This window comes from Notechis scutatus, chromosome 3, assembly GCF_049901735.1.
Source record: "Notechis scutatus isolate UNSWTSFEM ecotype Mainland chromosome 3, rNotScu1.2, whole genome shotgun sequence".
In the NCBI taxonomy this organism is placed as follows: Eukaryota; Metazoa; Chordata; class Lepidosauria; order Squamata; family Elapidae; genus Notechis; species Notechis scutatus.
Window position 1 is genome coordinate 5485288 of NC_142011.1, and position 26879 is coordinate 5512166.

A 26879-nucleotide genomic window follows, 5' to 3' on the forward strand; every position below is an offset into this window, starting at 1 on the left:
AGAGCTGAGATAATATCTACAGACTCCTCACATCCTGGTGATAAATTTATTTCAACTCTTCCCCTTGGGACGCTGTTATAGGGTGTCGCATGCAAAACAACAGGACACAAAGATAGTCCACACACACACACACCCTGGTGTCATCACTCTGCCAAACACCTAATTCCCCCAGCACTGTCTTGGTCCTAAGGATATCCACCCATGTAATAGGGCTGCAGTATTATTATTATCCTTTTCACCTTTCCCATCTTCCCATCTTTCCTGTTATCTTCTCCTGTTAAGATTCATCACTTGTTGTTTATATCTTATGATTACTGATTGTAATTATGATTTATGATCTATGACCTATCACTTTGCTGTTTATTTGTAAACTGAGAGCTTATGCACTCAAAACAAATTCCTTGTGCATCCAATTACACTTGGCCAATAATTATTCTGTTCTGTTCTATTCTATCATTCATATTTCCATTCTACTCTCATTTTTTAAAATAAATTTATTTATCCAGCGTTTTGACAATTAAAAGCAAATTTCCACATTTTACGTTACTAATAGCAGTGTTTACATTTATAAGTGTCTTCTATTAACGTGTTATCCATCTCTGTATTTTCTTCTTCATCATTCTAAGCTTTTTATACATATATACATTTGTATTTACATTTATTTACACGTAAACCTTATTGTTATATATTACATACATTATCATTTGATGCCTTTGCGTCTTTTTCTTATCCATCCATACCAAACATCCCATATTTTATAGTATTCACCTTCTTCCTTATTCTTCAGTAATTTCGTCAATCTGTCCATCTCTGCGCATACGTATACCTTGTTAATTATTGCAGCTTCACGGGGAGTCATAGCCTGTTTCCAATTTTGGGTGAAGGAGATTCTGGCAGCCGTTATGATAGGAAGCATTAAATATTGGTGTTTTCTACGGTATTCATATTGGATTCTAACATGCCTAATAAGAGGATTTCTGGTTTAAGTTTGTCTGTTTTGTTATTTCTTTTAACCATGGTTGATTTTTCACCAGTATCTCCATGCATGGGGACACGTCCACCACATGTGAAAATACGTTCCCTGTTTATGGTTACATTTCCAACATTTAGCTATCATATTTGGGAACATTTTGGCTATTCTCGCTGGAGGGAGATGCCAGCGGTAAAACATTTTATATATATTCTCTTTGTAAGAGACCGACAATGTTAACTTATAGTTTACCTGCCAAATATGTTCCCATGGTTCCAAATCAATGCTGTGACTCACATTTTTGGCCCAGGTTATCATACATTCTTTAACAGTTTCCTCTTTCAATTTATAATCCAATAGGTAATTATATATTTTGCTAATCATTTTTTTCCACCCCTTGTAATATTTTATCTAATTCTTGCTGAGTTATATAAAAATCAAATTGTTCCTTGTCTTTTTTATAGCATGTTTGAATCTGCAAATAAGGCCACCATCCTATTTCAATTCCCTGGAATTCTAATTGGTTCCTTGTTTTTAATTCCCCCTTTTCATTTAACAGATCTCTATAGTTTATCATTTTATTGAAATCTAAAGCCTTGGAATATATTAGTGCTTCCATTGTAGCAGAGTATCTCTCACCCAATGTCTTTGGAAATAGGTTTGGTATTTATGTTTTCCATCCCAAAGAAACGCATGCCAGCGAAGTTTTAGGTCGTAACCCTCTATCGTTAATATTCTTTTATCTGTCAAATTAATCCAATCCTTAACCCATGTAGTTCTGAATGCCCTGAATGCTCTGTTCCTCTGGTCTGCTTCAACGTGGTGCCACAACCGGAAGTCAAAGAAGGTCCGTTCTACTCTATTCTCATTTCTATTCTTTCATTCTGATTTCTATTCTATTATAATTTCTATTTTTTATTCTATTCTATTCTATCATTCTTATTTCTATTCTATTCTTTCATTCTTAATTCTATTCTGCTCTATACTATTCTTTCATCCTTATTTCCATTCCATTCCTTTCCACTCCATATTTTCTTTTCTATTCCATTCCATTCCATTCCATTCTAATTTCTATTCTTTCATTCTTATTTCTATTCTACTGTATTCCACTCCATTCCATTCTATTCCATAAGTCCATAATGGCGAGCCTATGGCACGCGTGCCAGAAGTGGCATGCAGAGCCATCTCTCCGGGCACGACAGCCGTCGCCCATTGCTTTTCCGGGTTCCAGCACATACATGGGCACCAGCCAGCTGGTCTTTGCATGTGGGAGCACCGGAAACCGGAAGAGCAGCTCTCCGGCACGCATGCGTACGCTGGGAAGCTGAGCTTCTGGTTTCCGATTCACCAGCTGGTCTTAGTGTGCACATGTGTGTCAGAAACCGGAAGACCAGGTGGCCGGCGTACATGTGCATGCCGGAAACTGGAAGCTCAGCTTCCCAGTGCGCGCATACACACTGGGGGAACTACTTTTCCGGTTTCCAGTGCTCCCATGCATGCTCCAGGGAGTTGCTCTTCCGGTTTCCGGCACTCCTCCACATGCATGCTCCCATTTCAGCACTCGGTGCTGAAAAGGTTCGCCAACACTGCCATAGGTAGTGACTCAGCACCACAATTGAGCCCAAAATTTCTGTGGCTAAGCAATCACAATCCAATGATGTGAGAAGTAATGGGAGAGGCAAGCACCCATCGACACTATGAATCCAGTTTGTAGGTAGCCCCGGGAGGTCCGTTATAACTTTGGACAGTCGCTAAATGACCAATGATAAGTCAAGGGCTACTTTTACTTCACTGCGGTCTTTCTCTGCTCGGAGACCCTGATGGCTTTCATCATCTGAAATCAACACAGCCAGGTTGGCTGGGGACGATTGGTAACCTAGTCCAACCCATCAAGAGAGTGTTCCCATTGGAGAAAGGCTAGGCTGCAGGGCTGTGATTTTTGCAAAAAAACTTTGCTTTTGAGAGTTTAAGAGACCCGCTTTTCCAGTTATTCTAACACCTGGGGGGGGGAGGGGATGGTTCCATGCGCACGTTGAATAAGCATGTGCAGTTACATTTGCACAAATGGAGCTGCCTGTGTGCGTTCACCTGCCCGTGACACACTTAAGTGGAGCTACACACGACCATGCCCTCACCCACTGCTTCAGCAACCTGGTTCTGAACAGGGGATGGCCCAGTTGTGGGCCTGAGAGTTGAGAACCCATGTTCTAAAGGGCAGGGACCTTACCTGCTAGGTTGTCATAGCTCTCCACAGTCACTTCTGAAAAGCCGCTTTTTCTCATCTTGTCTCGGATAAATTTCACCTAGAAAAATCAAAGATACCAGCATGTCAATCATAATTTTGGAATATAAAGCTGACATCAATTTTCATTTTGATGGTTTAAATAGAAGTCTCTCAATACAATTGAATGAAGAGCACCAAGAAAATTTGCAACTTTTAAAAGCTTTTTCCTCATGGATATTAACAAGGTTAAGAAATCCTTGAGAAAAAGAGAAGTTTATAACTATTTGACAAGCATTCCAGAGAAGAAAAAGATTTTATTCCATGAAGAGGAGCTGGAAGGAGTGACTTAAACTTAATGAGTCAATTGGAATTAGGATGAATTTCCATCAGTTTGATATTTGTAATTGAAAGAAAGTTTTAATCTAAAACCATTTGAAAATGTATTTTCCTTTATATATAATGCTTAAGCAATTCTTAAAGTTTGTAAAATATTATTGAAAGTGTATTTGAAAATATCTATTTTAAAGAGAAATTTAAAGAAAAAAGATGTATTAGCCTAAAGAAAAATTAAAAAGCTTTAAAAGGGATGTATAAAAGAGGAAAAATAATTATTCTATGAGGGTGAATTGGAGGGAGTGAATGAATTGTAGTTGGAATTTTATTGGTCTGAAAGTGAACTTTAAAGTATGTATGCTAAGAGAACATTTTAAAAAGATGTATTAGAATGTTTTAATTTTAGAAATGTTTTTAAAGAAAAGCTTAGTTTTTTAAAATGGATGAAAACATATTTTCCCTTTAAAGTTAAAGAAGCTGAAAGAATATGGTGAATTTTGTTAATATAAATGGTGATAGTTTATAAAGATTATTAAGTGTAAATAGAAGTACATATTATTTCAACAGCAAGGAAGATAAAGCAGTAATGGTTACATTAATTCTTCAAAGAGGAGAATGAAAAAAAATGAAACTGACTTTGGTTTTGCTGATTAGCTAGATTAGTTGTTATAGAAATGGCTAGTTATATACGAATGTACAAAAGTAAAAAGCTGAGGTTGTAATATTGTTACCTTATACTGTGCTAAAAAGAGTCGGAATAGTAGAATAACACAGTTGGAAGGGAGCTTGGAGGTGTTCTAGTCCAACTCCCTGCTCAGGCAGGAAACCCTATATCAAAAGGGACTCAAGATATTCCCGAAGGACAGGATTACCCTTGGCTATTTGAAGATTCTGTGTGATCTCTGGGCCAGATGCAGTATCTCCCCGAAATACCAGTTTCAGGAGAACGTTAGCAGGAGAAAGAGCAGTTAGCAACAGAAATGTTGGGTCAATTGTGGTCATAAGTTGAAGATTGCCCGTAATGGACAATGTAAGAACAACACATGTCCTTGACGCCTCACCTGTATGCCATAAGAGACCACGCAGATGGACTTGAGGTTCTTCTGTCCCCATTCAACCGGCCATTTCTGATCCATTTCCTGCACTTTCTCAAAGATCTGTTCAATCTCGGAGATGTTGTACCAGCTCATGAATCTGTCCTTCTCGGCACTACCAGAGACGTGACAAAACATAAGTGGATAGAACTCTGGGTGAGGAGGGACGTTGCCTTTGGCACCGATGGTATCTTCTCTACCCACATAGAAGTGCTTGGAGACAAACTCAATTATTCCTGCAGTAGACCGATAGTTCTCATTGAAGATGATCCTGCTCTTGGTGGCCACTTCATGCTGCTCCTTCTTGTAATGTTGGAAGAGGCGATTCAACAGGGTGTAGTTGGCGGACTGCTCATCCTTGTGCAACGAGTAGAGCCTGGGGGTCTTCTGCATATGGTCCCCTGCCAGAACAATCAAGGTTGTCAGGCTAGCCAGAGAGAGAGGGACTAGAGCTTCACACTCCAACATCTGGGCAGCTTCATCAATCAAGATGTGAGTGAAATAACCACAGGGCACTCCAAGATCTCGTGACGCCATGCAGGTGGTGAGGACAATCCGGTGGCGATCAATCTGCTCTCTAGTAGGGAGGCAAAACTCATTTCCACTCGGAGAGAGACAGCAGTAGCGTAGGGTAATGGGGTCAGTTGACCTGACCGAACGGAAAGTGGATTTCACCCTTAATGGAATAGCCTCAGGGTGCGATGAGATGGCATAGTTGTGGAAATATTCACGAATGTAGATATCAGCCGCGCTGGAAAAGAAAGGCATTGCAACAGGGGCTATCACACTTCCAATTATCTCCCCAAAATTCTTTGTTAAATAGGCACATGGTTGTTTTTATTTCCCTCTAGGGAAGAAGGGGGATTTTTAACTCAAAATGAGTTAAAACAGCAGCCCCAATTGTCCAATTGAACCCCCATCCTTTCTTTTCCTGAGTTGTAAGTGAAAATGGGGGATCCAATCCAGTGGTAGGATTCAATTTTTTTTTACTACCAGTTCTGTGGGCGTGGCTTGGTGGGTGTGGCAGGGGAAGGACACTATAAAATCTCCAGTCAGAGGTGGGATTTGCCGATTCTCTGAACTACTCAAAATTTCCACTACCGGTTCTCCGGAACTGGTCAGAACCTGCTGAATACCACCTCTGATCCAATCCTGGTTGCCATCATTTTGATCCAATCCTGGTTGCCATCATTTTAGCTCAAGACAGCTAAAACTGAAGTTAGGTAATAAAAACTGCTGTTCTGGCAAATTTCTTTCTCTACAACTGGTCTTTTTCAACCCAAATCTGTTTGTATTATAGATAGTCCTCAGAATACAATGGTAAGTTGGGACCATAATTTCCAACACTAAGTGATACAGCCATAATGCAATATGTCACGTGACAACACTATTTCATGCTGGCAATCCTGGCAGTCTCTGTTGCCATCGTTATGCAAGGATCACTGATTATTAAGCGAGGACCTCACACGACCACTTCCTGCTGGCTTCCTACAAGTAAAGACATTGGGGAAGCCAGCAGGAAACCGCAAGTCATGATCATAAGACTCCCCTCCTTAATTGACTTGCAAGCCAGTCAGCCAGCAGGCAAGAACTTCAAGTGGGTGTTACAAAGTATGAGATCCCACTGAAACCGAGAAGCTCTTTGGGAGAAAAAGTGGCGGCGGCAACTTGTGAGAGCAACTTGTGATTTCCTGCTGGCTTTCCCATTGTTTTTGCTCGTGGGAAGCCAGCAGGATTGCAAATGGCGATCACATGTCTTCAGGGCCAGTGTGACATCCATAACATCCGAGGACCAGTTGTTAAGTTTCCCTCATTCAGAACCATCATAACTTTGAACAGTCACAGAACAAATGGATGTAACCTAAGGACCATTTATATTTCCTACCATACTGTGGTTTTAATTTTATAAAACTACCCAGAATCTTCTGGAATGGGGCAGCTAATAAACTCAATAAATAAATCCTCTCCTTTCCCCCCCCCCCAATTATTATTGCTTGCCTAGAAAGACTACAGGGGAATGTTGACATTTTGAGTTTAAAAAGTTGCAAAGACTACTTTTGCACAATAGTCTAGATCAGTATTTCTCCTTGATCACCCTTGATCATTTTAAGATGTCTGGACTTCAACTCCCAGAATTCTCCAGCCAGCTGGGGTCTAAGTTCAGACATCTTAAAAGTTGCCGAAGTTGAGAAAAACCACTTCAGATTAGCCATGTGCTTGCTTTGTGCACAAAACATTGAGCATCAATGTGCTAGATTTACACGAAGCACTAAAATCTTGCAAACAAGCTAATGGTGGCACATGACCAGACTGAGCCCAGCAGTGGGGTCAAATGCATCATCAGTCTGAAGTCTCTACACACCTGTAAGAGACTTAAATCCAGCCCTCTTCGAAGTCCATTGATATTATCTGGTGCCAATTTGCCTTGATCGTTAGTAGCACAGGTTCTTGTGCGTAGGTAGTATCAAATAACAAAATAACACAGTTGGGATCTTAGAGGTTTTCTAGTTCAAGCAGGAAACCCAGTACCAATTCAGAAAAAGTGCTTCTTAAAACCTCCAATGTTGTAGCATCCACAACTTCTGGAGGCAAGCAATCCCACTGATTAATTGTTCTCAGCGTCAGGAAATTCTTTAGTTCTAGGTTGCTTCTCTCCTTGACTAGTTTCCACCTATTGCTTCTTGACCTGCCTTCAGGGGCTTTGTAGAATAGCTTGACTCTCTCTTCTTCTTTTGTGGCAATCCCTGAGATATTGGAACACTGCTATCATGTCACCTCTAGTCCTTCTTTTCATTAAATTAGACATACCCAATTCCAGCAACCGTTCTTTATGTTTTAGCCTCCCATCCCCTAATCATCTTTGTTGCTCTTCTGTACCCTTTCTAGAATCTCAACATTTTTTTTAATATTGTGGTGACCAAAACTTGTAGTATTTTTGAACTATATCCTGGTTCTTGATATCTTGCATCTGACACTAAGGTGAGTTTAGCCTCCTGGACTTACCTGGATCTGGTTCACATATTGTGCAAACCCAGCTCTCTATTTTAACAGTGGTCTCTAAAATAATCTTAACCCTGTGAAGACACCGAAATATTTACTTCTCTCCTTCAGCCAAAGGCTGATAAAACGTCAAACCAAGATTACCTATTGGTGTGGGTGCAGATAAGCACACGTGTCTGGGGCTTCTTGATGATCTCCAGGGTAGTCTTGGCCAATGTGAAGGTCTTTCCAGTCCCAAATGGTCCGTAGATCAAAAGAGGTGGTGTTCTACAGAAACCAGTCACCTGACCAGTGATGAAGCAAAGAGCTTGCTTCTGCTTCATGTTCCCCCATGGCACCTGCAAAGTTCCACGTGGGATGGAGCAGATGGTCACATCTGGAAAGACCAGCTTCGCATCCCACAAGCTGTCCACAGCGTGGTGCCATTGGCAGAATTGGAGGTGGTCCGTTTGGAACTGGACTTCCATTTTGGCAGACGTGTCTGGTTGGAGGCCCAGTTCAATGCAGGAACGTTGGGGAAGGAGAAGACAGACACTCTTTTCGGTGAGAGCTTCTTTCTCGACGGAGACCTCGTAAACTCGGTTGTTGGCAGGTGGATCCCGGGCCAGGAAGGCTGTTCTGACTGAGCGTTGAAGCAGGTACCCTTCGTCGGAGTCCATGGTCAACGAGTAAGGGGTCGGGACCTGGGCATAGAGCTGTTCTGGGAGAGCAAACTTCAGCCCAAATTGTAAGTCTTCCACACTCTTTACAAAAGAGACCTTCACATGCAAGTTGAGCCTAGATCAGAAGAAGATTAGACATGGGAAGAGAAGCAGAAGAAACTGGGGAAAAGAGAAGACAAAACAACAGGAACAACAGGCCTCTCTGCCTGTATCTCTCTGTAATGTTCTCACCCCCCAAGCCAAATTATTTTGGACTGCACATCCAAAATGAATGGGAATTCTAGGTCTTAGATGCTTCATTCTCTTTGGCCTGGTGCCATCCCTTCTGGAAATACTTGAACATAGTTCCCATTATCCCCAACTTACATGTCTGCAAGACATTTTCAGGAAGCTGGCCAAGGGGAAGTTAATGTAAACCATCAAGAGATAGAAAGAAGGTTGTTGTGGAAGGTTGTGTCTCTCCAAAAAGAGAGCCAGTTTATTTTAGTGGTGAAGGCACTGGATTAGAAACCAGGAGACAGTGAGTTCTAGTCTCACTTTACGCATGAGTTCTAAGCCTGCCTTAGGCATGAAAGCTGGCTGACAATCATTAGGAGACGACGAGTTCCAGTCCCACCTTAGGCATGAAAGCTGACTAAGTGACTTTGGACCAATCACCAGGAGACTGTGAGTTCTAGTTCCACCTTAAGCATGAAAACCAGCTGGTGATTTGGGCCAATCACCAGGAGATGGTGGGTTCCCCACCTAGCAATTCTGGGACCTGTAGTCTTCACATCTTTAAGCACATTAAAGGAACTTTAAGCATTCACTTCTGTTAGAGCTCTGGTGGCACAGTGGATAGAATGCAATATTTCAGGCTAACTCTGCCCACTGCCAGGAGTTTAATTCTCACCGGCTCAAGGTTGACTCAGCCTTTCATCCTTTCTAGGTCGGTAAAATGAGGACCCAGATTGTAGGGGGCCATAGGCTGACTCTGGAAACCACGTAGAGAGGGCTGTAAAGCACTGTGGAGCAGTATATAAGTCTAAGTGCTATTGCTATTTTACAAACATTGCAAATATCCTCCTTTATTGCTATTGATATTGCTCAAACTTGGTTCTTCCTCCCTGGGATAAAAACAGGGAATTTCTTTTGGTTGGGTGAAGACTCTGAAGTCAACATTATCCCACCAATCTTGTTTGAGTTGAGATCCACTTACTTGGAGATCAAAAGCTGCTGAGCTTCTTCTTCTTGGAAGAGGAAGTTGTGCATTTCTTCATGGTAGTTGACGCGGGTGATGGGCTTGCCCCTTGCCCCTCGCTGGAAGTCCATCGAGAGGGAGGGGGCCTTGTACTTAGCCAGCAGTTCCACCTCCTTGCCCGTGCGATCCACGCTGGGCACCACTATGCAGTTCCCAGTGTGCCAGCGCCTACTGTGCACAAAGCAGCTCACGGATTCAGCAGCCGGATCCACCCGCCATGGTGCTTCCTTCTGACCCACCCGGGCGTAGAGCTTTTGAACCAAGACAGGCCGGCTGCCAAAATCAAAGACCAGCCATTGCTCGTAGACCCCAAAGGTGTGACTCTTCAAGCGGACTTTCACCTCAACGGCTGGTGGTGACGCCCGCACGGTTTTGAAGCTGTTTCCAGAAGCGTAAGTAGGAAGCTGAGTCTTTCCCGGCACGGCTAAGGAGAAGTTGGCTCCTGGGATTCTCTTTAATAGGGCCACGTGGATCAGTGGCATCTGAAATGGGAATGGGGGAAATGTAGGTAAATGAGAACAAGGGAAAATAGATCCTTGGTGTCAGAGGTAAACTTGAAAATGGAAATGGAAGAACAGTTAGATAGCTTTTTACTCAGCCCTGGGAAGGAAAAGGAGGTGAGAAAGAAACTCAAGATAACCCCACCTTATTTCTCCCTGATATAAGAGTGGGCGAAGGGAAACGCTGCAGAGTTTTGAGGGAGGGAGGGAGGAATGGCACATAGGGTGTCCTGCTTGAGCGGGAGGTTGGACTAGAAGACCTCCAAGATTCCTTCAAAATCTTCAAAGATAGGTGGGTTTTCCTTCCTTCCTTCCTCTCTCTCATTCCTTCTTTCCATCTCTCCTCCCTCCCTTCCTCTCTCTCATTCCTTCTTTCCATCTCTTTCCTTCCATCCATCCTCCCTTCCTCCCTCCTTCAGTGCTAGTTTGTGATTAACCACTCCGTGCACGCCCAGCCAACCTTTGTGCATCCAGCAAATCATGGATGGAGACAGAACTCACCATGCGTATGTGCCCAGCAAGGACATTAGTCAGGCTCTCTATTGCAGGCAATGTAGCCGTGCAGAGTCCAGGAGCCCCATCAAAGGAGAAACAGGTCCCTTCTCTACAGGTTTATGGGGCATTTCGCCTTCCCAGCTCACCTGGGAATGGATGGTGAAGACCCACTCGTATTGCAACTTCTTGTTCTCTGACTGGATCCGGAGTGGCTGCTTGCACGTGACCCTCACGCCATCCACGGCCTCCGAAATCTGATGGGGAGAACCACGATGAGAAAACAAGGCGGGAGAACCGAGGAAGGGATCATGTTTTATTCAAAATATGTTTTTTCAAGAGGCAACTGGACTTTCTGGTTTTTCTATGAAGACGTTTCGCTTCTCGTCCAAGAAGCTTCTTCAGCTCTGACTGGACAGTGGGGAATGGAAGGATTTATGCTCCTTGCAGACAGCTGGTCATTTGCATTCTTTTAGCTAGTCACTGAAGCCACCTGGAGGTTTTATCTGTGTCCTCAGGGTCATATGAGTGGTGCAAATGAGCGTGGAGCCTTTTTGGAACTGCTGAAAGGACTGTGTTGTAGACTGGAAATAGATGCTGTCATATCCCTCCCTCTCTGTTGAGAGAGGGCTGTTCAATTTGGAGACAGATGACCTCTTTGACCCCCCCCCCCTCTTTCAAACCAGCAGTCCTCTCTGTCTAAAATGTGGGCTTTTCTGTCTTCAAAAGAATGGCCTGTGTCTTTCAAACGCAGATGGACTGCTGAATGTAGTCCTGACGGGTTTGTTCCCCTTTGTTTCACCATGTTTTATTTTGTCCCTGAGCTGCCTCAGTTCTCAACTGTGACATTGCACTGAATTCTAATCCACAGCTAAGCCGTGATGGTGCAGTGGTTTGAATGCAGTATTTACAAGCAAACTCTGCCCACAGCCAGAAAGTTCAATCTGACCAGCTCAAGGTTGACTCAGCCTTCCCTCCTTCCGAGTTGGGTCAATTGAGGACTCAGCTTGCTGGGAACAACAGGCTGACTCTGTAAACCACTTAGAGAGGGCTGTAAAGCACGGGGAAGTGGATTGTAAGTCTAAGTGCTGTTTACTATTGCAACATTGTAGGGCGGTGCTCAAATTTCAATTTTACCAGTGTTTAATCTGAATTTGTAGCTTTTGTCTGACGGCAGCCTTTGGTTTCCATCCTGTAAAACAGCATTCTATGCTTTAACAGGTAGTCCTCAGCTTACAACCAAAACTGGGACCAGAGCCTCTATTGCTAAAAAGGGCGATTATTAAGTGAGCCGTGCCCAATTTTACAACCTTGCTTGCCACTGTTGTTAAAAGAATCGATGCAGCTGTTAAGTGAACCAGATGGTTGTTAAGTGAATCCGGCTCTCCCATTGCCTTTGTCAGAACTCAACCGGGAAGATCACAAAAGGTGGTCGCCTAATCCTGGGACATTACAACCGTCATAAATATATGACGGTTAAATACATAAATGTACATGTACATAAATACATGTGCTCAAATTTTGATCACATGACCATGAGGATGCTGTGACGGTCATAAGGGAGAGGATTCATTGTAAGTAATGTTTTTATAACTTCAAACGGTTGCTAAGTCCAAAACATAAATGTGTTCTGTGAAATCATTCCTTGTCAAGTGAGAGAGATATGAATTCAATACAGCTAATCCTCGACTTACAACAGTTCTCTTAGTGAACCATTTGAAGTTATAACATCACTGAAAAAAAGTGACTTATGATCATTGTTCACACTTACGACCGCTGCAGCATCCTCACAATCATGTGATCAAAATTCAGGTGCTTGGCAACTGGCTCATATTTATGACGGTCGCAATGTCTCAGGGTCACGCAATCCCTTTTGTGTCCATCTGACAAGCCAAAGTCAATAGGGAGACCAGATTCACTTAACAACCGTGTTATTAACTTAACAATTGCAGTGATTCACTTAACAACTGTGGCAAGAAAGGTCATTAAAATGGGGCAAAACTCATTTAACAAATTTTTCACTTAACAACATAAATTTTGGACTCAATTGTGGTCGTAAATTGAGGGCTATCTGTAAACTCTAATGCAATCAACCATGGTTTAATGTGATATGCAGGTGTCTGGTGCAAGCCACAATGAGGTCACATCCATGCATTCTATTTATATGCTATACTGCTGCAGTCGGGGAGCAATACCTGCAGCTTGCAAGACGAAATAAATCCTGCAGAGAACATAAAATTCCCAAACTAATATAGACTAATAAATAAATAAAGACAAACTAATGAAGAGGGAGTCAAGCTATTCTCCAAAGCACCTGAAAGCAACCTGAAGACGAGAAGCAACAGATGGAAACTAATCAAGGAGAGAAGCAATTTAGAACTAAGGAGAAATTTCCTGACAGTTAGAACAATTAACCAGTGGAACAACTTTGCCCCCAGAAGTTGTGGATGCTTCATCACTGGAGGTTTTTAAGAAGAGATTGGGCAACCATTTGTCTGAAATGGTATATAGGGTTTCCTCTGCCTAAGCAGGGGGTTGGACTAGAAGACCTCCAAGGTCCTTCCAACTCTGCTATTCTATTCTATTCTATTCTATTCTATTCTATTCTATTCTATTCTATTCTATTCTATTCTATTCTAATCTAATTCTAAGATAAGAAATATGCAGTCTTGATCATCTCACTCTGTAAAAAATGATTGATTAATTGTATCTCAAAGCCCTGGGGGAAAAGGTTGATTTTGTGATTTTGCAAGCAAACATATGAATTGGTGCCAATTCAGAGGAAACTAGGTTTTCCTCTTTGGATATCCTTGGCTATGTTGAATTTCAACTTTTGTCATTCCTATCCAATCCTGCAGGAGACATGTTTCGTTAAAATAGTATCTTCCTGCAATAATTCTATGGGATCATGTGGCAGCTGTGTTTAGCATGCTATGTGTTGCTTCAGGGCAGTGTTTCTCAACCTTGACAACTTTAACATGGGAAGATTTCAACTCCCAATATTCCCCAGTGTGTATGCTTTATGACGGGTGGATTTCAACTCCCAGAAATGCTCAACCTGCATGCTTTAAGATGCTTTAAGATGCTTTAACAGGAGTTGAAGTGCACTTATCTTAAAGTTTCCAAGTCAGAAAAACTTTCCTCTAGGGAATTCTTAAGCAATCAGTTGCCTAGGGGGAAAGATCTTTGCTCTAAGATATTGACTGAACCTCCACAGACAGGAACAACATACCTGAATGCTGAACTACACGAGCAAGGCAAGTCCGCGACTTTTATGTTTTTGAGCTGCATAAAAGCAAAATACCTAGAAGGCTCCCTCCCTTACCACAAATGCAAGCTTCCCTGCTACAAACCACACACATATCAGCTTAGCGTCCCCAACTTACAATTAAGACTTCGTTGTGGCTCGTTTGGTACTCGGCGATAAGCCGATCCTGGTAAGCTAAGAGACCGTCCTGCTTGGCCGCCTTCTTCTTTCTCTCAGCAATTTTCGCCCGCTGGATCCACTCTTCCAATTCCTGGACCGAATGCGCCCTGGCACAATCCTGCCCATATTCACAAATGTCTGGTCTGAAGCATAGAGAAGAAAAGACAAAAATTGATCAGTGATAAGGCTTGGAGGTACATTTAAGGAGACAGATAAAATTTATGTCTCATGAAGGAGAATATTTGCAGCTCAGGGTTGACTTGAGGGGTCCTTGGTGCTGTGTCTGAGCTTGCTTGTTTTTTTGCAGACGTTTCATGACCCAACTAGGTAACATCATCAGTGCTAGTAAGGAGTGGGGCTTGCTGTCAGTTTATATTCTGGTGTCTTGCCTATTGTGTGGGTGGGGGGGGGTCTTAAAGATTATTTGGTTGGGATGTTTGCTGATGGCTCTTTGGCAGTTTCTTGATTGTTGGTCTAAAGTTGACTTTGGAGTTAATCTATACCAGGGGTGTCAAACTCGATTTCATTAAGGGCCGCATCAGGGTTGTGTTTGACCTCGGAGCAGGGGGAGGATATGCGTGGCTGGGGTGAGCATGGCCAGCTTGACGTCACTCATGTCGGGGGCACATGTGGTAGCCAAGTCCTAAGGCAGGACTTCCCTCAGACCCTCCCTCCCTCTCATTATAATCTCCTTCCTTCCTTCCTTCCTTCCTTCCTTCCTTCTATTACCATCGAGAAGGAGATTTAGGGTATTAAGAACAAGGACGACCAGATTTAAGAACAGTTTTTATCCAAGTGCAGTTTTGAGTTTGAATGCAGGGTCATAAGATTTTTGTGGAATTAAATGGCTGAGAGTAATGGGGTATTTACATTTTTAAATTGCATAGAGATGATTGTATGGTTGGTTGTGTTTAGTTTAATTTTTTTTTTCTTTTTTTTCTTTTTAGTGGTGTTTGTCCAGTTTTTACTTTGTGGAAGAGCACCTCATTTCGTTGCATCCGCTTGCAAGTGTAATGACAAATAAATTCTTATGTCTTATGTCTTATGTCTTCCTTCCTTCCTTCCTTCCTTCCTTCCTTCCTTCCTTCCTTCCTTCCATTTCTTTCCTTCCATTTCTTTCATTCTCCTTTCTTCTTCTTTCCTTCTTTTTTCCTTCCTTGCTCTCTTCCCATCTTTCCTTCTTTCTCTTTCCTCTTTCCCTTTCTCCTTTCCTGTCCCTTCTTGGATGCTCACATGCAAAAGGGGAAACATTTCTCATTTTGTTTTGTTTTTAGTTTGTTTTGTAGCCCTCTGCCAGAGAAAACAAGAGTCTGGGAGGGCCACACGCAGCCCTCCCGAGCTTCATTTTTGCTGGCAAGAGGCACCATGGGCTGGTCCTTCGCTATTTCCTGGACAGTCCCACAGGCCAGATCTAAGCATCATCCTGTGAGCCGGATTTGGCCCGCAGGCCTTGCGTTTGACACCCCTGATCTAAACTGATGTGCAGATATTTGTTTAAACTGGGGTGTGCATCTGTGATCAAGAGCCATATCATTTTTTGCCCACTTTCTTGGGCTATTTTCCATCCAGATGTGCAGTTCATTGGTGGTTTGTACCTTTAGATTAACAGAGTTGGAAGGGACCTTGTAAGTCATCTAGTCCAACCCCCTGCCCAAGCAGGAGACTCTAGACCAACCGGTGGGCCGGGGACCACTCGTGGGCCGTGAGAAAATTTTGGTGGTCTGCAGAGAAATGTCCCCCCCCCCCAAAGCACTCCCCCCAAAGCAATTATTCCAGGCTGTGTGGGAACAAATGGCCCACCCACCTGCTGGCCCCCACCCTTCGGCTGAGCACAAACCTTACCTTGAGTAGAGCTATGCAAGTTGGAACTGGAAGGCAAGACCAACGGCGGGGGAGGGAAATCCACCCCAGGTGGCTTGCTGACATTGGTGGGAAAGTCGGTCCCATATTCCAGAGCTGCAGAAGTCACAGGACTGGCCCTTTGGTCATCCCGGAACAGCTCCTCCAGTCCATGGCAGGCTGGTGCACCTGGGTGGAGGAGCAACTATTCCGGGATGACCAAAGGGCCAGTCCTGTGACTCCTGCAGCTCTGGAATATGGGACTGACTTTCCCACCAACGTCAGCAAGCCGCCATCAGTCAAAATTCATGTTAGTGGTCAGCGGGATTTAAAATTATGAGTTTGGTGGTCCCTGAAGTCAGGGGTGGGATTCAAATTTTTTAACAACCAGTTCTGTGGATGTGGCTTAGTTGGTGGGCGTGGCTTGGTGGTCATGTTATTGGCTGGGCGTGTCCAACTCAATATCACTCACATCAAGGCACGCATCTCCTCGCCTGGCCTCTCATGACTGGGGATGCTGCAACAGTCGTAAGTGTGAAAAATGGTCATGTCACTTTTTTTTCAGTGCCATTGTAACTTTGAATGGTCATTCCACACAAGCAAAGTACCAGCAAAAGAGGGAAAGAAAACTCCAGAGACGTTCCAGAGACAGGAAGTCTAGTCCTGCCAAGAATGTAATAAGGGTTAACGGAGAGGCAGTTTCTGTAAGCAACACCAGAATGTTTCCTTCCTGCCTTCCTTACAGGATTAGGTCAGTAATTTCTTCTAACAACTGGTTCTCCGAACTGCTTAGAATGTTAACAACCAGTTCTAGCGAATAGGTGCAAACTGGTAGAATCCCACCCCTGGCTGAAGTCCAAAAGGTTGGCGACCCCTGCTCTACACCATTTCTGACAGATGGCAGTCCAATCTCTTCTTGATACTAGTAGGTAGGGCATTCATGCTAACAGAAATGTTCTTTGGTGGAAGTGTGCCTGCAGGCCTATCAACATCAGGTACAAACCTCCAACCAACTGCGCAACTGGATAGAAAATCTCTTAAGAATCTCTAAGACTGTCATCATCCACACAGATAGGCAAGACACCAGAATACAAACTGACAGCAAACCCCACTCCTTACTAGCACTGATGATGTTACCTAGTTTGGTAATGAAACATCTGCAAGAAAACAACGCAGCTCAGAGAGCACCAAGGACCTCTCAAATCTATGCCTTGTTTTGAGGAGAAACTGATTAGGAATTATGCTTCCTGCATAGACTCACGTTGAAGCTACAGTGTCATTACAGTGGTCCCCACGTTATGACCAATTGCTTAGTTACTATTTGAAGTTCAAGTGGTGCTCCAGATATTTGGGAATTGCACTCAAGGTGCTTATTATTATTGGCACTATAGATAGTCCTTGACTTATGATCATAACTGAGCCCAAAATTTCTGTGGTTAAGCAAGAACAATTGTTCAATGAGTTTTCTTGCCGCAGTCGTTACATGAATCACTGCAGTTGTTAAGTTAGTAACACAATTGTTATGTCAATCTGGCTTCTCCATTGACTTTGCTTGTGAGAAAGTCCTAAAGAGTAAACACTTGACCCTGGCAAGTGTCATAAAAATGAGTGCTTCCAAATTTGGATCAGAGGCTCACAAGTATGGTGCAACGGTCGTGTGAACAACTTAAGGCACTTTTTTCAGTGCTGTTGTAACTTTGAACAGTCACTAAATGAATGTTGTACGTTGACAACGTACAACATTAAAAAGTTAACGGTAAACAACGGGTGCAGATATCAACTTTCCCGTCAGATAAAGCCAAAAAGGACTGGGAGCAAACTCTTCATGCTACCGATAATCCTGAACCCAACATCTGGTTTTCAAAAGCAAAAACTCTCTGAAACTGTCTTGCTTACCGTTTGCAAAGAGCAAAGGTCTTTGGATTGTATGGAGGGGCGCGATAAGTCCACTCAGTCAGCGTGTCGGTGGCGATCAGCTGTGTATGCTCCACCGACGAGCAGTGGTTCTCGAAGCTCTGCTGGGAATCGCACGTCACCAGGCACACCCGGCAGTAGAATTGATATTGTGGTGCGGAGTCTGGTGGGCTCGCTGTCGCCTCCACCGCCGGACGCAGCAGGTTGGCGCGCTCCAAGCCTTTTCCTTGCTCTGCCTTCCAGATGGCCAGCTCCACATCGCTGTGGGCAAAACTGCAGCTATTCCAGCAAGGTCTGCCGGTCGAGACGGAGGAACAGTACGAGAAGAGCCTACGGCCTGCTGGACAGGGCCGAATCTCATTATATTGCTCTTTTTTCTTACCATCGGCAATCACATGGACCAAAGTGAAGCCCCAGTGATTCATGCAACTGTGAGTGGAGCCCCTGGGAGAAATCCGCTGGGGACGGTTATAAAAACAAGTTTTGCAGATTTCCTGGAAATAACCTCCAAATTCACTGAGGATTTCTTCCGGGTTGCTGAGATCAGTGGGTATACGCTGGGTGCTGGGCGCCATGCCTGACTGGATCTGTTTCAACAGCGACTTTAACACGTGCCTTTCCAAGTTGTATTTCTTCTCGAACGTCCACACGATCACCTCCTCTCGGCTCCAGGCGAAGGTGCAGGAGTTGTGATGTCTGGTGCAGCCCAAGCCAGCCACGTAATACCGGCAGATGTCGTAGAAAGCCGGCCTGGGGAAGGAGGGTCTCCTGTCCACTTTGCGCCACTGGCTACCTCTCGCCCCCTTGCACCTGGCCAGCAAGATTTCCATCATGCAGTGATGGTCCACCTCCTTCAGCAGGTAGGTGCTCTCGTTCGCTCTCTGGCTGCACTTGGAGCAGGCGAGGTGGAGGGACACCTGGCTCTGCAGGCCGTCCAGCAGCCCGGAAACCATCCCGTTCAGGTGCAGCATTTTGTCAGCTGAGGATGCAAACGCAGGTGGGGCTGCAGACACTCTGCGAGAAGGAATTGGAGTCCTCCAGACTGCAGAAATAAGAACAATTAAGAGAGTCAAGGGATGTCTGTGGAGATTGCCTACTTTTGTTTATTGTGTATTGCAATATTGCAGATTGTCTACTGCATGCAGAAACAACCAGATACAGAGACAGATTTTTTTGTGCCATCACTCTGCTAAACCCCTAATTCTTACAGCACTGTCTTTATGTTTACGGATATTTACCTGTGTATTAGGGCTGTGTTACTATTATCCTTCTCATGTTTCCTCTTATGTACTCCTATTGGTATCTTATAATCATATCACTTTGTTGTTTGTATGTACACTGAGAGCATTTGCACCAAGACAAATTTCTTGTGTGTCCAATCACACTTGGCCAATAAAGAATTCTATTCTGTTCTATTCCATATTTTTGTTCCATCTTTTCTATTCTATTCTATATTTTCTTTTTTCTTTTCTATTCTATATTTTCTATTCTATTCTGTTCTATTCTGTTCATTCTCTGTTCTCTTCTCTTCTATTCCATATTTTCTATTCTATTCCATTCCATTCTATTCCACTCCATTCTCTATCATCCAGATCATGGTTGCCCCAAAGGTGCTTTTCCATATGGCAACTGGACTTTCTTGCATTTTTCACTTCTCATTCAAGAAGCTTCTTCAGTTCTAACTCTGAGGTTCTGACACATGTGAGAACTGGAGAAACTTCTTGGATGAGAAGTGACACCTTTTCAAGGAAAAAAAAATAAAATAAAATTCAGTTGCCTTTACAGCGTCCCCATGGTCACGTGATCACAATTTGCCCACTTGGCAACCATCATATATTTATGACAGAGTTAGTACAAGGATCTGCCCACTATTTAACCCATGGGTGCATTTGAAACATTGAAAAAATGTGACATGATTGCTACAGGCGTTCCTGGGGTCTCTTCACAAAAGAACTTCTATGGTGGTAGAGCCAGCCTTAAAACAAAGAAATGGAGCTATACAGGACATGGAGAACCCCAACTGAGATGTCCCATGCTAAAAGGACGAGAGACGCAGGAGACCCCGAAGTTACTAACAGAAGAGAATATTTTTTACTTAGGGGTGAATTGTAGGGTCCTTGGTGCTCTCTGTTTTCTTCTTGCACAGAGTTACCATCATTGGTAGGAGGATGAAGAAGAGGAAGAGGACTGAGGTCCATTGTCTTCTTGCAGAAGTTTTATGAACCAACTAAGTAATATCATCAGTTGTAGAAGGAAGTGGAGTTTGTGGAGAGAAGGAGGTGGTGGAGGAGGTGGTGGTGGAAGAGGTGGAAGGGCTTAGTTGTTTTCTTGCAGACATTTCATAACCCAACTGGATAACATCATCAGTGCTGGTTGGGTCTGCAAGAAAACAACTAAGCTCAGAGAGAACCAAGGATCCCAACCCAAAGTTACAAGCACACCCAGCTTTGAAAAGGCATCCATTACCATTTCATCCTTGGCCTGTATTTGGTGTTCCACTGGGTGTCTTTTTTACTGTATTCTAGGCATTTTTATTTACTTATTGCAGTAAATTAACCAGCCACAATGAAGAAATACAAGAACACCCAATAACAGGAAAGGGTCAACCCAACCTTGAAGCTGATAAGGATTTCAGGAGAAGGAGAAAGTGAAGCTGATTTTCAAAATATGGTCTCTAAAAAGAACAGAACTCGAAGTTTTAACAATCAAACATATTCTATTACTCTGAGGTCTTCTTAATAGCCCCTCTGTGAAAAGGGGGAAAAAAGACTAGATTTATTGAAACACAGGGTTGGAAAGGACCCTGGAGGTCCTCTAGTCCAACCCTTGACTAGAGAAGGAATCCTCAGACCATTCCAAGCAAATGGCTGTCCAACTGTTGCTTTAAAAGGTCCAGGGATTGAGGCCCTAGGAAGCACGTCTGTTCCAGGGTTACTGACAACCCTCCAAGGTAGACCAAATTAGGAAAAAGTCAGACAGGCCAATAAACTTTTACTACACACAGATCCTTAAGTCTACAACCACAATTGAGCCCCAAATTTCCTTTGCTCAGCGAGACAGTTTAAGTGTGTTTTGCCCCGTTTTATGACCCTTTTTGACACAGTTGTTAAGTGAATCCCTGCAGTGGTTAAGTTAGTAATATGGTTGTTAAGTGAATCTGGATTCCCCCATTGACTTAGCTTGTCAGAAGGTCGCAAAAGAGGATCACAGGACCCTGGGACTCTGCAACCGTCATAAATATGAGTCAGTTGCCAAGCATCTGAATTTTGATCACATGACCGTGGGGATGCTGCAAGGGTTGTAAGCGTGAAAAACGGTCATACTGTAAGTCACTTTTTTCAGTGTTGCTGTAACTTTGAACGGTCACTAAACAAACTATCTGTCTACTAAAAAGACACTTTTACTGCTACTGTTGTAAGTATTCCTAAGGAAAAGGCTGGGCTAATCACATACAAATAGTCCTCAACTTATAATCACTTGTTTAGTGACTGTTCAAACAGCACTGGAAGAAGTGACTTATGGCCAGTTTTCACGCTTACGACTGTTGCAGCATCCCCCTGTGGCGGTGTGATCAAAACACAGATGCTTGGCAGCTGACTCATATTTATGACGTATGCAATGTCCAGGGCTCATGTGATCCCCTTTTACAATCTTCTGATGAGCAAAGTCAATTCATGAGCCCAATTCACTTAACAACCCTGTTACTAATTTAACAATGGCGGTGATTCACTTAACAACTGTGTCAAAAACAGTCATAAAATGAACAGAAACAACCGCCTTGCTTTCAATGGAAAAACTCTGGTCTTATGTCTAGGATTACCCGTAGAAAGAAAAATACGCCCCAAGCCACAAATTGCAGCTTTCAAGAGACACTGGCTGGGTTTACAAACACACAACGTCACCACCTGCCTAACCGATTAAATATTGGCTATATGCCAGCTATACTAGAGACACCAGCTGGGGAACAACGGTTGATCTAATCACATATATCTGCAGAGCACCAAAAGGCAGGAAAGCCTTCGAAGGTCTTATTCTCGGAAGGAGGGGAAAAAAACCCAGAAGAGTCAAATTCTCTCGAGATTTCCTGGAGAATCAAAACACCCATGACTCAAGGATGAGTCTCAAACCAGACTGGAGTGCAACCCAAACATAAACTAACATTTCAAAGATATGAAATCTGAGTAAAATGGGATTTCCTTTCCGGTTGGGCTAAGAATAACAGAATAATAGACTTGGAAGGGACCTTGGAGGTCTTTTAATCCAGCCCCCCACCCACCCACCCCGTACCATTTCGGACAAGTAGCTATCTAGGTTTTGGAACACCCATTAACCATAACCATTCCAATGGTTAATTTTTCTCACTGTCAGAAAATCTCTCCTAAATTTCCAGGTTTCTTCTGTCCTTGATTAGTTTCCATCCGTTGCTTCTTGTCCTGCCTTCAGGGGCTTTGGAGAGAATAGGTGGACCTCTTCTTTGTGGCAGCTCTTCAGATATTGGAAGAGAGACAGACAGACAGACAGACAGACAGACAGACAGACAGACAGACAGACAGACAGAGACATAGAGAGATGGATAGATACAGAGGTAGATAGAGATAGAGATGGATAGATATTATGGTAGATGATAGGTAGGTAAGCAGATAAGCAGAAATAACAGAGTAAGACAGTTGGAAGGGATCTTGGAGATCTTCTAGTGATCTGCTCAAGCAGGAAACCCTATACCATTTCAGCCAAACGGGTGTCTAATCTCTTCTTAAAAACTTCAGGTGTTGGAGCATTTGCAACTTCTGGAGGCAAGTTGTTCCACTGGTTCATTGTTCTCACTGAAAGGAAATTTCTCCTTAGTTCCAGGCTGGTTCTCTCCTCGATTAGTTTCCATCCCTTGATTCTTGTTTTGCTTTCAGGTACTTGAGACTAGGTATACCTCTGTCAGCCTTCAAGATCTTCTACTATTGCTTTGCATCTTTCGGCTGCCATAAGTAACGGGGGGAGGGGGGACAAGTTGGGAAGCGAGCTGGAGGTGGTATAAACTAGCATTGTATAAAATGAGGAGGGGGGAGAGTGCATTCTTGCTTAGGTTTCTATTTCTTGCTTAGCTTTCTCTTCTCTGCGCAGCTGCAAACCTTTATCAAAGTATGCCAAGGTCAACGGACAGAAACTTCATCACCACCTGAAGATGTCCACATGATGTTATTCACAACTTTTAATTGGAAGAACCATTTGAACTATTGGGGGTGGGAACATTCCCATCACTTTGGATATGTGATTTACGCGCCTAATTCCTCAGATTCAGAATTTTCTCGTTGCTACCACTTCATTTCCAGTAAAAGATATCTTTTCTCTAATTAAAAGAGTCTAAGTATTTCTTTCTTGGATTTTGAATGGAGCGCCAGCTGACAACCTCCCTCTTCTTCGTCGCAGCACTAAGGAGCCACTTCAGAGATCTGTTAGTGTGGGCAACATGACAAAATGCGGCTTTTGAGAAACAAAGGTTGCTCTGCTATGTTGGCTCAAGAATTAGGTGTAGTGAAGACATGGGATTTAAAAACAACCAGGAAGTGATTAATTTAATTTGAGTCCTGAAAGCTGTCTGGGTGACTCTGGTGTAGTTGCTCCCTCTCGTACCAATTGTGATCATGGAGAAAAGAGGACGGCGTGTTCCAGCCTTGAGCTGGACAAAGTAAAGATGAGATCATCCCTCTAATAATAATGATAACCATCCAGGTTGAATCTGTAGTCGTGCTACTTTGGCTTGCCTTGGACCAAAGAAAGAGTACAGCAATAGCAGTACCGCTTCATAGTGCTTTAGCCCTCTCTGAGCAGTTTGCAGAGTCAGCATCTTGCCCCCAACCATCTGGGTCCTCATTTTATCGATCTCAGAAGAATGGGACTCGACCTTGAGCCGGTCAGAATCGAACTCCTGTCAGTGAGCAGAGTTAGCCTGCAATACAGCATTCTAACCACTGCGCCACCTCGCCTTATCTAAAACTGACTACTGTATAAGTAGTCCTCGAATTATGGTCACAATTGGGACCAGAATTTCCTTGGTTAAGCAAGGTGGTTGTTAAGTGAGTCACATGTATTTTATGACCTTTTGACAACGGTTGTTAAGCAAAACACTGCAGTTGTTAAATGAGTCTCATAGTCATTAAGCGAATCCGGCTTCCCCATTGACTTTGCTGTCAGAAGGTCGCAAAAGGGGATCACGTGACCCCAGGACACTGTGACCGTCGTAAATATGAGCCAGTTGCCAAGCATCTGAATTTTGATCACGTGACGACGGGGACGCTGGGTGTGGCCAACTCAATATCACTCACATCAAGGCTCGCATCTCCTCGCCTGGCCTCTCATGACTGGGGATGCTGCAATAGTTGTAAGTGTGAAAAATGGTCATAAGTCACTTTTTTCAGTGCCATTGTAACTTTGAATGGTCACTCCACACAAGCAAAGTACCAGCAAAGGAGGGGGGAAAAACTCCAGAGAAGTTCCTGAGACAGGAAGTCTAGTCCTGCCAAGAATGTAATAAGGGTTAACGGAGAGGCAGTTTCTGTAAGCAACACCGGAATGTTTCCTTCCTGCCTCCCTTACAGGATTAGCCCTGTAATTTCTTCTAACAACCGGTTCTCCGAACTGCTTAGAGTGTTAACAACCGGTTCTAGCGAATAGGTGCGAACTGGTAGAATCCCACCCCTGGTCACGCTTTGCCACAGAAATGTTGGGCTCAATTGAAAATAAAATGGGAAATATAAAGTTGTTATATAAGTGTTTTTGGAATAAATATAAGATTTGTTATGTAATAGGGAAAGAATACCATGTGGAGCATGATTGGGAAAAATATGCATATATAATATATAGTAAATAGGAGATCATTATTAATATAGAATATAGTAACTAAAAGGCTATATTGTTACTAATCTTTTATATATTGGATTAAAGGGAATAAAATGGGGAGAATGTATAAAATAAAAATGGGTGGCAAGATTGAATTGACAATGAAAGGGATAAATATTGGATAATATAATTTCAGATGATTTTTTGGGGAGCGAATGATGAATGGAATAATATAAAGTGATAAAACATGTTAAAAGAAAAATGCAATAGGTAATGATATGATATGAAACTGGATAAGAAAGCTAAATATGTAATCATGACTATGTACGTGAATGTTAAAACCTGGAACCACATTGTTCACTCAAAGAAATGTTTAAAGAATAAAAATAAAAATTTTATTGAAAAAAAAAAGAACAACCATGTCACTAACTTATCAACTGCAGCGATTCACTTTAACTGGCAAGGAAGGTTGCAAAATCAGGAAAAAAAACCACTCAACAACGGTCTCGCTTAGCCACAGAAATGTTGGGCTCGGTTGCGGTTGTAAGCCGAGGACCAGCTCTAATAGCGACTTTGTCGATGCCGATGGCGTTTAAGGGATGTTCCAAATGTTATGAGATTGCACCCAAGGCGCCTATGACTATTGGTACTAATCTGTGTTTTCTTTTTGCCACAATCGTTCTACTTCTAATACTAATAATATTATTTATGAAACAGTGTTCATGAGTCATCTTGAGCAACTAGAAACCATGTCGCCAGCTTGCTCCTCATCCTAACGCTAACCCCGTTTTGATTTTTGTTCCCTACACTAAGCCATAGGACAGGACTTTGCCCAGTAGTTTAAACTAAAATGAAGACAGTTGACAATGTTGACAAGTGGACCTTGAAAAGATACAGAAGTGAACTGTGTAAACACAGCCAACCAATTGCTGGAGGTTTGTAAGAACTCCTGATTCTTGTTAGTTCAACAGAAGCCACCACAAAATTCATTATCTCCCTCATACCGAAAATCCCCATAGCACTCAGGTGAGAAGCAAAAAGAAATCAACAATGGCGTAACAACACAAAAGAGCAGCGGAAAGTTTTAGGAAACCAGAAGGGAATTTTTGTGATGAAAACACTTGGAATCTCATTCTTTTTCTGTCAAATTTAGATCCACTTAATGGATATACGGGTGGACCCAAAATTACAACCAATAATTGAGCCCCAAATTTCTTTTGCTAAGCTGGACAGTTGTTAAGTGAGTTTTGTCCCTTTTTATGACCTTTCTTGTCACCGGTGTTAAGTGAATCGCTCCAGTTGTTAAGTGAGTAACATGGTTGTTAAGTGAATCTGGCTTCCTCATTGACTGTGCTGGTCAGAAGGTGGTAAAAGGGGATCATGTGACCCCAGGACATTGCAACCATCATAAATATGAGTCAATTGACAAGTGTTTGTTCATGTGACCATGGGGATGCCACAATGGTCGTAAGTGCGAAAAATAGTAATAAGTCACTTTTTTTCAGTGCCATTGCAAATGATTACTAAAGGAGTAGGACTTCCTGTAAGAGCCTTTTCAAAAACTAACCTGTAACTAGACCCAACCGATCAAATTCTAACCTATCAAAGAAAACCTTACAGCTTCAAACAGTTAGAACAATCAACCAGTTGTGGGTCCACCAACACTGGAGTTTTGTAGGAAGAGACCAGACAACAATTTGTCTGAAATGGTATAAGATCTCCTGCCTGAGGAAGGGGTTGGGCTAGAAGACCTCCAAGGTCCCTTCCAACCCTTTTATTCTGACCTTTAAAGACTTTGCATCTTTACAATGCAGGTCACTACAGGAAGTTCTCGAATTATGGCCACAATTGAGCCCAGAATTTATGTTGCTAAGTTGAGTGAGCTTTGCTCCAATTTACAACAGTTGTTAAGTGAATCACTGCAGTTGTTAAACTAGTTGTCAGTCAGAAGGTCGCAAAAGGGGAACACATGACCTTGGGATACCGCAATGGTCATAAGTATGAACCAGTTGCCAAGCCTCTGAATTTTGATCACGTGATCATGGGAATGCTTCAAAGATTGTAACTGTGAAAAAAACAGTCACAAGTCACTTTTCCCAGTGCCTTCGTAACTTTGAACAGTCACTAAACGAACTGTGGTAAATCAAGGACCAGCTGTATAATGCACAACGGCATTTTTTTTAAAAAATGACACAATTAAAGCGTGCACCCATGTCCAAATTTGTAAGTAAATTCATATCTTTGATCTTTTTGAAGACAACCCTGTCCATCCCATGGTAGAACACGGCCATGTGGAGTTTTATTTTATGTATTACGCGTGTTGTCTCCAAAACTGGGCTCCTGCTTGGTGTCT

At 42.9% G+C, this 26879-nt stretch overlaps 1 protein-coding gene across 1 annotated transcript in view; it reads right to left on the reverse strand.

Annotated features, from left to right (window-relative positions):
* HELZ2 (helicase with zinc finger 2) overlaps nt 1-26879 on the reverse strand; it is a 62461-nt gene that overhangs the window by 27520 nt on the left and 8062 nt on the right. Inside the window, exons 2-8 of the mRNA XM_087959145.1 lie at nt 17678-18737; nt 13902-14085; nt 10665-10772; nt 9482-10005; nt 7766-8398; nt 4589-5372; nt 3198-3273 (exon numbers count right to left, since the gene is read on the reverse strand). Of these exons, the coding sequence (XP_087815271.1) occupies nt 3198-3273; nt 4589-5372; nt 7766-8398; nt 9482-10005; nt 10665-10772; nt 13902-14085; nt 17678-18666 (3298 nt within the window). The 5' untranslated portion in view covers nt 18667-18737. The remainder of the gene's footprint in view (nt 1-3197; nt 3274-4588; nt 5373-7765; nt 8399-9481; nt 10006-10664; nt 10773-13901; nt 14086-17677; nt 18738-26879) is intronic.